Source organism: Pseudochaenichthys georgianus, chromosome 19, assembly GCF_902827115.2.
Source record: "Pseudochaenichthys georgianus chromosome 19, fPseGeo1.2, whole genome shotgun sequence".
Taxonomy (NCBI): Eukaryota; Metazoa; Chordata; class Actinopteri; order Perciformes; family Channichthyidae; genus Pseudochaenichthys; species Pseudochaenichthys georgianus.
Window position 1 is genome coordinate 10910036 of NC_047521.1, and position 12152 is coordinate 10922187.

The following is a 12152-nucleotide window of genomic DNA, read 5'->3' on the forward strand; positions in this document are numbered from 1 at the left end:
ACTTAACCAGTGATGCGTTCAGGCTCTACATGAAATACAGTAACAATGACATGAGCGTGACAGGAATGTACACAACCAACATTTAACAGAAAATAAACATACCTCATCATCATGTCTCAAACTGATCTGAATATCCTACAGCTTTTGTTCTGATCAGTGCAACTAGAAGAAGTATACAAAATACCACAAAAAGGGTATTTATTACTATAAAATTAGCATTGACATTATTAATGATGTTATTGTGCTTATATGTGTAGTATGCAATTATTCAACTTAAATAAGATAACTAACATTAGTATAGCTGTCATTTTGCACTAACATAAATTACTCACTTAATCATAACAATTAGTGTATTCGCCTGAACCAAGTAAAAAAAGCGGTAAAAGTCGTTCTGCAGTGGTAGTTATTGTTTACGAGTCACACGTAAAGGGAGCACAGCTTTTGAGGCGTGCTGATGTTGTGGCTGTATTGCTGACATGAGAGAACTTCATGTTCCCAGTCTGTCCTCAGAGTTCCTGACTGTTACAACACAGCTCCTGGAAGTTTCCATCACACACTACGCAACTTGTAAACTGTATAGTAACTCCACCAAATTACCCACACACTTAAATTACTTTAGCATGTTTGTCTGTTTGTGTCATAAATTATAAGCAGGCAAGTACAATTAATGTGAAAATATAATAAACAGATAGAGAGATGAAATTATCTCCCAACAATGGGTTGTTTTTGATGAATAACAATCCATTTCTCAAACAACTGCAATTTTAAAACACAGTGATTCACTGCAAACAATTATTAATCCAAAACTGCCAACAGGGGCATTGTTATACCAATAATGATATCTCCTATTATTATTACTTTATTACTTTATTGGTTTTCATTGAATGTTAACCCTTGAACTTCTCGTATTTCTGTGTCAACATACAACATTCGTAAAACATCAACCTTGCTGTGATTTTCACTTTATTGCTCTTGTGTAGTTTGGATTTGTATTTATTTTCCTATTTGTTATGTATGTAAGCTACTTTAAAAAGGGAGTGTTCGATATCCCACATACTGTTTAAGGAGAAAAAGCATGCACTAGAATATTAACACAATGAACAAATGCAGATGTAGCCTATTATAGTGACTGTATGCGTTTAATCAAATGAAGCCAATCAAAAACAATAGATGGAAATGGAAATGTAATAATACACTAAAGAAGATGATGAAATGCGAAGGAAACAGCTGAATTCCCCCTCTGGAGTTTAATAAAGGCTTATCTGTCGTTCCTCTTTTCAAGTCTCCTGAAGAAACGTCATGACGTGATTTCACTTTGCAGTCTGAAAACGTCGGAGTGTTACGTAACGCAGCTCGGTGTCACTTTAACTTTCACTTTGGGGGAAGCACTTTCTTTTTTGTATGACACGTGTGATACGTTGATACGCCGAAATCAAATCCACAATAGTAAACATTAATTACAAATGTAATTAAACCGTAAAACACTGATATGCCAATAATAAGAACTTGTTTGTTGTTTAAAACACATATTTATACATTTGAAACACATTTCTATCAGAAAAATAGCCTGAAGATTGAAATTAAACTATATGTATAAAAGTATGTTCTTGCATCCTAATATCCAAAACACTAAACTAAACTGTGTTTAAGTGTGAACATAAAACAACTTAAAGACCCAATTAGATTTTCTTTAGATTTTTTTTTAGAATTATTCAAGACAAAAATAATGGTGTTATACATTAATTGAAAAGAAATTACGTTACACCAAACATTACACCTAACAGACAATCTGTTTTATAATAAATGATGAGATTAGTTTAATTAGGCTACTCGAATGCTCTTTATTGTATGACGGTATAACCTCTCAAAATGTGGAGCAGTATTTAAGCTTGAATTAAAAAAATCAAATGCAACTATTAAATAATGTTGCACATAATTTATAATTAGAGGACTAATTGGAATCCGAAAATTGTGTGAGTTTGAGGTTGACTGCGGGTAATCCCGCATGTACAGTAGGAAAATGAAAGTGAGCCTAGTATAAATGAGGCGCTGCAGCTCTGGTTCCTCACTTCCACTATATAGCCAACAAGAGAAATCACTATTTTCTCCATACAAAGAACATTTGTACCTTTTAAAAAATGCTCAAAGGAATGTTCTTCGTGTGCCTGTCTCTCAGTCTGTGGACTGCAGGCTCCTCTCTGAGCTGCAGATGGATGCAGCATAAATTCCAACAGTTCAGTAAACACTCTTTGGATCTAATAGATACCATGGTAAGTGCACCTCTTTGGATTTTGCTTTCAAGTCATTAGATGAGTTTACTTTATTGACTGTTTACTTCATGATGTGTGTGTTTGTGTGTGATTCAGGCTAACAACTCCACCAACACCACTGTGGATGCTGGAGTGGGCTTCCCTTACCGTCTGTACACAAAGACGTCCAAAGCATCAGTAAGTCAGCCTCAACTGTTGGAATAAATATCAAAATCCAAACACATGGGATCATTTTCTCTCAATATATCAAGTTAGTTTGATTGAAATCAGTGCATCTGTTCCTTTTGTAATCTGTGATTGATCACCTTCTTCCAGGCTGAGGACAGACTCCATTTCCTAGTTCAGATTCTGAAAGAGATGGTTGTCCTGTTTGAGGAGGATACCAGCAACGCATCATGGGAGGAGAACATAGAGGAGAACTTCCTCCAGTTTCTAACCAGGCAGGAACAAGGCCTTCGCTCATGTGTAAGTACACAACATTTAGTTAGATCTCTTTTACATTAAAGTCCCGACACAACACATGTGCAAGTGTGTACACAACTGTGAGTAAATGACAGGTGTTTTAATATTCATTTTATTGTAATATATTTAGATTGGGACCCACAAGAAGGAGAACAGGAAGCTACACAGGTATTTCCAAAGACTCTCAAGCCATGTCCTGAAAAAAATGGTAAGTCTGTCTATCTATCTATCTATCTATCTATCTATCTATCTATCTATCTATCTATCTATCTATCTATCTATCTATCTATCTATCTATCTATCTATCTATCTATCTATCTATCTATCTATATATCTATCTATCTATCTATCTATCTATCTATATATCTATCTATCTATATATCTATCTATCAACACTTTAATATTGATGATATTCTTCTGTGTGCAGGACCACAGTGCTGAGGCCTGGGAGCTGATCAGGAATAAGATGAAAACCCATCTTGTGAGAGCAGACCTGCTGGCTTGTTCTCTTCTCACCAACTAACACCTGTCACACAATGACCATGTGTTAATTTATTTGCGAACATGATTACCTTTCATTATTGATCTATTTTTTACCTTTTTATTTATTTAAATATTGAGGTTTTTTTTAATAATGTAAGTTGCATGAGAGCCTGCTTGTTCTCTTACTCTATGAGTAATCTCTGTCTATCACAAATGTGGTAATTTATTTTTGTTACATGCAGCTTTAATCCTAAACTTATTTATTTAATCATAAATGTATTGATGTATTTATTGATGTATTTATTTATTTGTTTGTTTATTTGTTTATTTATTTATTTATGTAGATAGATATCTGTGTATTCATTGATTATGTATTTGTCTTTTTGGACTTTTTGAACATGCTTTTCATTTTGTATACTACATTTGCTTTGAGCAAAACTGTGTATGTTTTCTACATTTGTTACGTTTTAATAAATAAAAACATATATTTTTTGGGAAAAGAAAATTGTAAGTTGATTCTTTTTATTCCTGTCACATAAACAAAAGGGATGTAGACATTTGTATATTACACTATCAACCAACATGCAGAAACATTATTTCTACACCAATACCACTCACAGTATATCTTACTAACTGAATGTACGAGATACCAAGAATATGGTCTCACTTGGTAATTAACAAGTTACTTAAATATAAAGGGAAACATTAGACAAGCCAAAGATATAATGGAGTCCCACAAGGCTCTTACTTGGTCATATTCTATTCACCTTATATATTGGCCTAGAGGCTATATTCCTATAGGCGATATTATTAGAAAACCCTCAATAAACGTTCATTTTCATGCAGATGAAATATAAATATATACTATATATATATATATATATATACTTTATATATATACTGTATTTTTCCTAGTCGCTTTCTAAATTATTTTTTAGAATATCGTTTGCATTTCCGTCCTGCGAGGCGTCCTGCGAGGCGTCCTGCGAGGCATCCTGCCTCGATTTCCCTCCATGAGGTATATCTTTAAACTTTTCCCTTAAATATTTTGGGAAAAATGTCATCGTCTGTCTGAATTAAGGTCCCACAGGTTAGATTGAACGGGACAGACAAAACCAGATCAGATTAACAGATTAACAAAAACAGACTATCATGTATGTTTATGCTGCTTGTTTGTTAGATGGGTTCAGAAATTAGGCATTGTGAACTAACTTAAAGGCCAGCATGAAGATTCACTGTTAAAATTATAGCCTACTTGTTCACTCGAATTACTATTTTCTTTAAGTCTCTAAGTCTCAGTTCTTCCTATCTTGTACTTTCTGTAACAGGTACTAGTTGAGAAATCTAAACAAGGCTCCAATATTATGCAAGTTTTTAATTTTACTGTAAATAAAAATTGTAGTGGCAATTTTACCTTATATGGTCAAACCAAATGCTTCTAAAAGCATTGTCTAACACTACTGTACCATTTATTGATATGTGCTGTTTTCTCGCATACTCTAATGAGGGTTATTATTCTGAAGCGCTTCAAGGTCACAGAGCCGATTTGGCAGACTTGAAACTACTCCTCTTCACACAAAGTTTGAACTTCCATATGCTGATAACCGTTATACTTTCGACAACTCAAGGACACAGGTGTCTAATAGCGATATGACATCCGTGTGAAAGCAGATTTCTGAGGCGTTCCGCTATGCTACACAAAACTCTGTCTGCCCGCCCTATCTTGTATATAAACTTTGCTATTCTGTGACTATTGCACACACTCCTGCAGACTATCCTATATTCTGTGAGACCTGTACCTTTGAAGCTTCAAATAAATAACCAACAAGACAACGCTGTTTGCTTTCACCAGTTTATTATTGATTACTCTCATTGTACATCTTTACAGTATTAACGAGTTTAAAATATCCAAGACAAAATCTGCATACTTTTTTACTTTTTGTTGGTGTGACAGGCATAAAAAAAACAGAAATGTATTTACTTTTGCTCAGAGAAAGTTTCTTTTTATTGATGTCGTCAACTCAAAGGGGAAGACACAGATACTGTAAGCATCTTGATCAACATAAACAAATACTTGACAAATAAATACAAAAATAACCAAATCGTTAAATAAATAGATTTGTTAATATATAGATACATAAATAAATAGATGAATCGATATTTTTCTGTGAACAAAGAAGGCCAGCTTGTCTGCTCTTATGCTATTTAGTAGTTTGAAGTCCAGTGAAGTGTAAAGGAGCCATTCTACAATTCAGACTTCTTGTTGGTGCTTTAAGACGCTTTTATAAATACAATAAGTGTTATTTCATACAGTACTCTGACTTTAATATCTGCTTGATAATAGGTGCAGAAATGTGTTTGTGTATAATAAGATCTGAATGTAATGAAAACCAATAAAAGCTTTGTCAAGTTGCTTGAAAAGGACTTTTATTTTGATTGGCTTTTGCAGGTAAAAAAAACAGACAAAACTTGAATAGTTAACATAATTGATCAACAACATATTTACTTTACCAATAAATAAATACATGAGTACAACACTCAATAAATAAGCAATACATAAATAAATAGATAACAGAAGGATTTTAACTGGTGAGGGCAGATGAAGTTCTCATGCAGCTCCAATAAAAAACTCAATCAAATAAATAGATATTTAAATAAATATTTAAATAAATAACATGTAAGCAAATACATTTTAAACACAAGGCCAATGTCTGACAGATGTTAGTTGGTGAGAAGAGAAGAACACAGCAGGTCTGCTTTGTAAATAAATACAAAAATAACCAAATAGTTAAATAAATAGATTTGTTAATATATAGATAAATAAATAAATAGATTAATCGATATTTTTCTGTGAACAAAGAAGGCCAGCTTGTCTGCTCTTATGCTGCTCGAATTATCTATAAATACATAAACAACTCAATAATCAGATAAATATATATTTTAAATAAATAGATAAACAAATAGAAAATAAGCAAATAAATTAACACATGGCCAATGTCTGACAGATGTTAGTTGGTGAGAAGAGAAGAACACAGCAGGTCTGCTCTCACAAGATGGGTTTTCATCTCCTTCCTGATCAGCTCCCAGGCTTCAGCACTGTGGTCCTGCACACAGAAGAACATCATCATTATTAAAACATGTTGGATGTATAGATTCGATTAATTGATTGATACATAGGCGGACTTACCATTGGCTCCAGGACATGGCTTGACAGTCTCTTGAAATACATCTGTATCTTCTTGTGCTTCCTCTTGTGGCTGTGGCTCCCGATCTAAATGAATGAAAAAGTTATTATTTGATCATTTTCATCAACAGGATGTAAGTAAAAGAGACCTGATGCTTGAGCTTTTATGGAACAAGTTAGACATGTCAATCCACAGTGAGACTTACACAGGAGCGAAGGCCGTCAGCCACCTGGGTTACAACCTGGAGGAAGTTCTCCTCTCTTATCTCCTCCCATGATGCTTTGCTGTTGTCCTCTTCAAACAGGACCACCATCTCCTCCAGAATCTGGACTGTGAAACTGAGTTTGTCCTCAGCCTGAAAGAAGATCAATCACAGGTTAAAAATAAAAAACAACATTTTTCACTGAACATCATTTTTTCATAAAGGTATATCAGGACATGTGTTTTTATTTTAATATTTTTTCAAAAAGTTGAGGCTGACTTACTGATGCTTTGGACGCCTGGTTGTACAGATGGTTAGGGAAGCCCACTCCAGCATCCACAGTGGTGTTGGTGGTGTTGGTGGAGTTGTTAGCCTGCATCACACACAAACACACACATCATGAATTAAACAAACAATACAATACACTCATGATCATCAATCAATCATTGCTTAATTTAAAGAACATTCAAAAGAGATGCACTTACCATGGTATCTATTAGATGCAAAGAGTTTTGACTGAACTGCTGGAATTTATGCTGCATCCATCTGCAGCTCAGAGAGGAGCCTGAAGTCCACAGACTGAGAGACAGGCACACGAAGAAGATCCCGTTGAGCATTTTAAAAAAAAAAGGTATCTTTGCTTTGTATGGAGATTAGTGATTTCTCTTGCTATAGTGGAAGTGATGAACCAGAGCTGCAGCACCTGATTTATATACTGTACGCACCTATTTCATTTTCCTTTTACGCGGTCCTGAGAAATTCAACCTCAATAGGCTTTTAAAAAGATATGACACGCACGCATTTCGGATTCTAATAAGTCCTCGTATCAATTAAGTAGTAACGAGTAAACATTTGTATTTACATCTGAAATGCCGCTCTTAATGTGAACACTGGTGTCACATCGGGACTTTAACCCTAAACGTTCACAGTAAATGCGGAGTGACATGTGCACAATTAGAAATATTATTATGATCTGCTCAGTTAATTTAGCTGATTCAATTATATTGAGTTAGTATCTTCTTATTCTTCAATTCAAGGAATGTTCAAACCAATTTAAACCAAAAAATCATCCTCATTAATTAAGTAAAAAATAAGAGTTATTTTACCATTAAAGCCCAACGTGACATAGGCTATAGCCTACTACAGTATATGTCACATTTCAGATTTGACGCTAGGGGGGGTTTCTTGTTCCCCTTAATTTTCCCAAAAGTAGAAATGGGTCCGGGTCCGGTCCGGGTAGACAACATATTTCTTACTTGAATTACATTTGAGTCGCTGATTACGTTTTAATGAGCGTTATTTTGAAATGTTGACGTTTATTTAATTGATTTGCGCAGGTATTCTGGAGATTTAACATTTTACGTATTTATTTATTTTGATATGCAGTTTTTCTTGGTGGTGGAAATGTGGTAAAAATACAAGTTCCATAAGTGTAGTATACACGATAATTCTCCATTTGTTGTAGGTAATTTCCACGAACAGTATTTTATCATCTATGTTTACAACTGTAGATAGGACTGCAGCGCGTCCACATACCAAACATGCCATAAAAAGAAAGAAAGTGCTTTCCCAAAGTGAAACTAAGAGACTGCGGCCTGCGTTATATGTTCTCCAATGTGAAAATAACAATGTGTTGATGTTGTTTGCTTACATATGATGCAATATATTAATTTATATATTGCATTAAAAATAAGTATTTGTGTATTTATATATATTTTGTTTACATTGATGAACCTTATTTTTATTTTCCAATGTATTTTCCAAATTCATTACATTAACAATCCAGCAAATGTTTGTCTGTTTATCGTTTTTATTCCTATTATACAAACTAAATGGATGCAGTAATAGGCTACACTTAAATAACATGCACGAACAAGTTTATATTCTCTTCAGTGAGGTAAAAGATAGAATTGACATAAAAAGTTGGATATTAAAACCGAATAAAGAGAAAACAAACATTTATATATTAGGCTCATGAGCTGCGGTAGTATTAGCAGTAACATCACTTTGCTTTTCCATTTTGTGTATACTTAGTATAATACAATCGATTTTAATTTGAGCATTATGAAAACAAATTAGTATTTGAACGTCAATTATAAAGCAAAACAATCTGGACATTTTCAGTTAACAGTGAAATTCGTACAATGAACAGATGAGCTTCAAATTATAACGAACAAAGTAATCTATTCTATTTCAGAGTCATGTAGCATCATTAGAAAGGAGGGTCAATTATTAAACACATTACTGTAATAAACCCTAATATGATTATCGTGTCTTGTCCACATTGGTTATTGGAGAGAAAATGACAAATGCAATGCAAAAAAGAAAAGAAAAGATGCTACAAATAACAGTACAATTCCAATTAAAAATAAAACGTGCAGTGACACGAGTTCAGCCATTTAATTAATTGCATGACCCAAAACACAATGTAATTAGGCTACATGTGGATTTATATAAAAGATTTTTTTCTGCACAATAATTAAACTGTGAGGGAGAAACCCATCTCTAGTTCTCACGTTAAAAGCCGCCATATTCTTGTTAAAACAACGTGAAATGTCACTGAGCCATTCGTATACGGACGAGCGTCACAGCGGCCACAGTTTCATTTTCTCTTGTGACCATAAACACGAAGTTCCCTGTTTATGGTTAAGCTGCAGACACAGTGCAATAAGCTCTGCAGGCGTTTGGTTAATGGTTAATGAATGTGCTGACCAAACACAGGACAAGTGATGGAATTCAAACAATTCCAGAGTTTTCGTTTTATGATGAATAAACACAGAACTAATGATGCAATTCAAATTATTAAAGAGGGATTTATTTTCTTATTTACCATCGTGAAGGGATCGAAAAATGTGCCCTAATTCTAAATCGGATTTAATTACAGGTTGAATATAAACACAATTGGACAGACAAATACATGTTAAAAAATCTTAAAATCATTCTCAATAATTGTATTCCAATTCATTTTGGATGTCTATCATTTTCTACATATTTGGAAATAAAAGTGCAATAATATTCTTATTTAATTCCAAGTATCGAGTGGTAAACAATTATAACACGTGTGTTAAGTGTGATGAGGTATTCTTTAATAAGCATGTTACAGGCTCACTGCAATACAACAGTATTTATTTCCTGATTTTTCATCTCACAGTAATCTTATATTGTTGGTGACATTTTTGTTTATGTTGTTATCATGGGAGTTTCTACGACGCTAATTCATGACATTTTCATTTAGCTGACGCTTTTATCCAAAGCGACATACATTTACCGATTACAGGGACATTCTCCCTGGCGGGATTTAGAACTCACAACCTTCCGATCTTGAGCACACCTCACAATCCATCTAACCACCACTAGCCTATTCAATTACGAAATGTGTGTCATTATGACACCCACTGACCCACAGGTAGGAAAATGAAACAGGTGTGCCCTACAGTATAAATGAGGTGCTGCAGCTCAGCTCAAACACTTCCACTAGCTACCAAGATAAATCACTATATCCTCCAGCAAACGTGTACCTTTTAAAAAATGCTCAACGGGATCTTCTTCGTGTGCCTGTCTCTCAGTCTGTGGACTTCAGGCTCCTCTCTGAGCTGCAGATGGATGCAGCATAAATTCCAGCAGTTCAGTCAAAACTCTTTGCATCTAATAGATACCATGGTAAGTGCATCTCTTTTGAATGTTCTTTAAATTAATCAATGATTGATTGATGATCATGAGTGTATTGTATGGTTTGTTTAATTCATGATGTGTGTGTTTGTGTGTGATGCAGGCTAACAACTCCACCAACACCACCAACACCACTGTGGATGGATCCCCTTCCATTGTTATGCTGACGATGTACAGATCTATCTGCCTCTCAATCAAAATGCCAACTCACTACAGCAGTTGATGGACTGCTTAACAGAGATTAAATCCTGGCTGAGCCAAAACTTCCTCACCCTCAACGAGAGCAAGACCGAGGTCATCTCTTTTGGACCCCGTCCTCCAGCCTCTCCGGTTGATATTCTGGGCTCCCTCAATGAAAACATCCTCCCCTCTGTCATGAACCTTGGAGTGATCTTCAATAGTGCTTTTAAATTTGATAAGCAGGTCAGCACCGTAGTCAAGATCTGCTTTTTTAAAATACGACTATTGGCTAAGACCAAGTCGTTTTTATCTTTTAAAGATCTAGAAAGGGTTATTAACGCCTTTGTTACCTCGAGACTGGATTACTGCAATGCTCTGTATGTGGGTGTTACGTCCCCACTAAGGTCTAGGGGACCTGGAGACAATAACGTACAACCAATAAGTATGAGAGAGTCAGAGTAAAGGTTGACAAAAGGTTTATTCCTTGTAACCTATCAGATAATACAATTAAACAGAAACTCTGTTTGTGAGGAGGAGGAGGAGTCAAAGGATTGTGCCAAACAAAAGAAACAAGCATAACAAAACCAGGCCTACCTCTACAACTATCCTTTGAAACCAAACTCAAACAAAAACCCTCACTAACTAACTACAAAGAATTTGACAAAACAATACACAGGGGTGGCAACAATCCGCTTACCTAGTGTGTCTAAACAATAGTTAGCTCGGTGGTGAGAAATGTACAGGGTACCCCAGACTTACCTAACTCCTCCACCTCTCAACACACACACATTAGCAAAGTTCAGATTATTCAAATAGCTTTAGTTGCTAAACACAGCCGTGTTCCTTCCTCAGCAACAGGCCCAGAGTGAGAGCGAGAAGACTTCCTGGGTGCCTCCTTTATGGTCGGCCCTGGTTGCTGATAGGCCAGCTGAGGGTGAGAGGATCCAATCAGCCATCAGACTCAGGTGCACAGGCAGATACTGATCAGCTGCTGATTAGCTGTGCAGAAGACAGGGAGAAGAGAGAAACACAGGAGGGAAGGAAAACCACACATGTACAGCCTGCCTGGCACGTAACACCCCCACACATATAAATCCAAACAGTATGTTTGGCCCTTACAATGAACCTTCCATTTACATAGCACGAGATAGTGCATCGGCAAGAACATTATCGGACCCCTTTTTATGGCTTATGTCAAGGTTGTAGTTCTGGACAATCAACGACCAACGCATAAGGCGTTGATTGTGGTTGTACATCCTTGAAAGAAAAACCAGCGGATTGTGATCAGTGTATACCTTAATAGGTTTTACACTGGAGCCAAGATACACCTCAAAGTGCTGCAAGGCAAACAATAGAGCTAAAGCTTCTTTCTCAATAGTAGAGTACTTCAACTGATGTTTGTTGAACTTTCGGGAGAAGTAGCTCACGGGGTGATCGATAGCCTGTGCATCTTCTTGTAGAAGAACAGCCCCTGTCCCAACTCCACTGGCATCGACCTCGAGCTTGAATGGCTTCGAAAAGTCTGGTGCAGAAAGAACAGGAGTACAACACAGAATACCTTTTAGGCTCTCAAATGACTGCTGACACTCACCGGACCAAACGAAAGACTTTGAGGGACTGGTCAACGTAGTGAGTGGGGCCGCCACCGATGAGAAGTTTCTGCAGAAACGGCGATAGTACCCTGCCATTCCTAGGAAGCGG

At 35.8% G+C, this 12152-nt stretch overlaps 2 protein-coding genes across 2 annotated transcripts; one reads left to right on the top strand and one right to left on the bottom strand.

Annotated features, from left to right (window-relative positions):
- Positions 1-2138: 2138 nt before the first annotated feature.
- LOC117465108 (interferon a3-like) lies at positions 2139-3255 on the top strand. The gene is made up of 5 exons (XM_034108000.2): positions 2139-2270; positions 2367-2447; positions 2586-2735; positions 2863-2940; positions 3160-3255. Exons 1-5 carry the CDS (start codon positions 2139-2141, stop codon positions 3253-3255), a joined length of 537 nt encoding a protein of 178 aa, XP_033963891.1.
- A 2968-nt stretch (positions 3256-6223) lies between these two features.
- Positions 6224-7219, bottom strand: LOC117465104 (interferon a3-like). The gene is made up of 5 exons (XM_034107993.1): positions 7088-7219; positions 6886-6975; positions 6606-6755; positions 6403-6486; positions 6224-6319 (listed from the first exon to the last, which is right to left on the bottom strand). Exons 1-5 carry the CDS (start codon positions 7217-7219, stop codon positions 6224-6226), a joined length of 552 nt encoding a protein of 183 aa, XP_033963884.1.
- Positions 7220-12152: the final 4933 nt, after the last annotated feature.

Bases quoted from the DNA above. Each gene is read 5' to 3' on its own strand.
- LOC117465108 (XM_034108000.2), top strand. From the start codon at position 2,139: ATGCTCAAAGGAATGTTCTTCGTGTGCCTGTCTCTCAGTCTGTGGACT. The intron at 2,448-2,585 runs GTAAGTCAGCCT...ACCTTCTTCCAG, and splicing joins CAAAGACGTCCAAAGCATCA to GCTGAGGACAGACTCCATTT. The intron at 2,941-3,159 runs GTAAGTCTGTCT...TTCTGTGTGCAG, and splicing joins GCCATGTCCTGAAAAAAATG to GACCACAGTGCTGAGGCCTG.
- LOC117465104 (XM_034107993.1), bottom strand. From the start codon at position 7,219: ATGCTCAACGGGATCTTCTTCGTGTGCCTGTCTCTCAGTCTGTGGACT. The intron at 6,976-7,087 runs GTAAGTGCATCT...TGTGTGATGCAG, and splicing joins TGCATCTAATAGATACCATG to GCTAACAACTCCACCAACAC. The intron at 6,756-6,885 runs GTAAGTCAGCCT...ATCTTCTTTCAG, and splicing joins ACCAGGCGTCCAAAGCATCA to GCTGAGGACAAACTCAGTTT.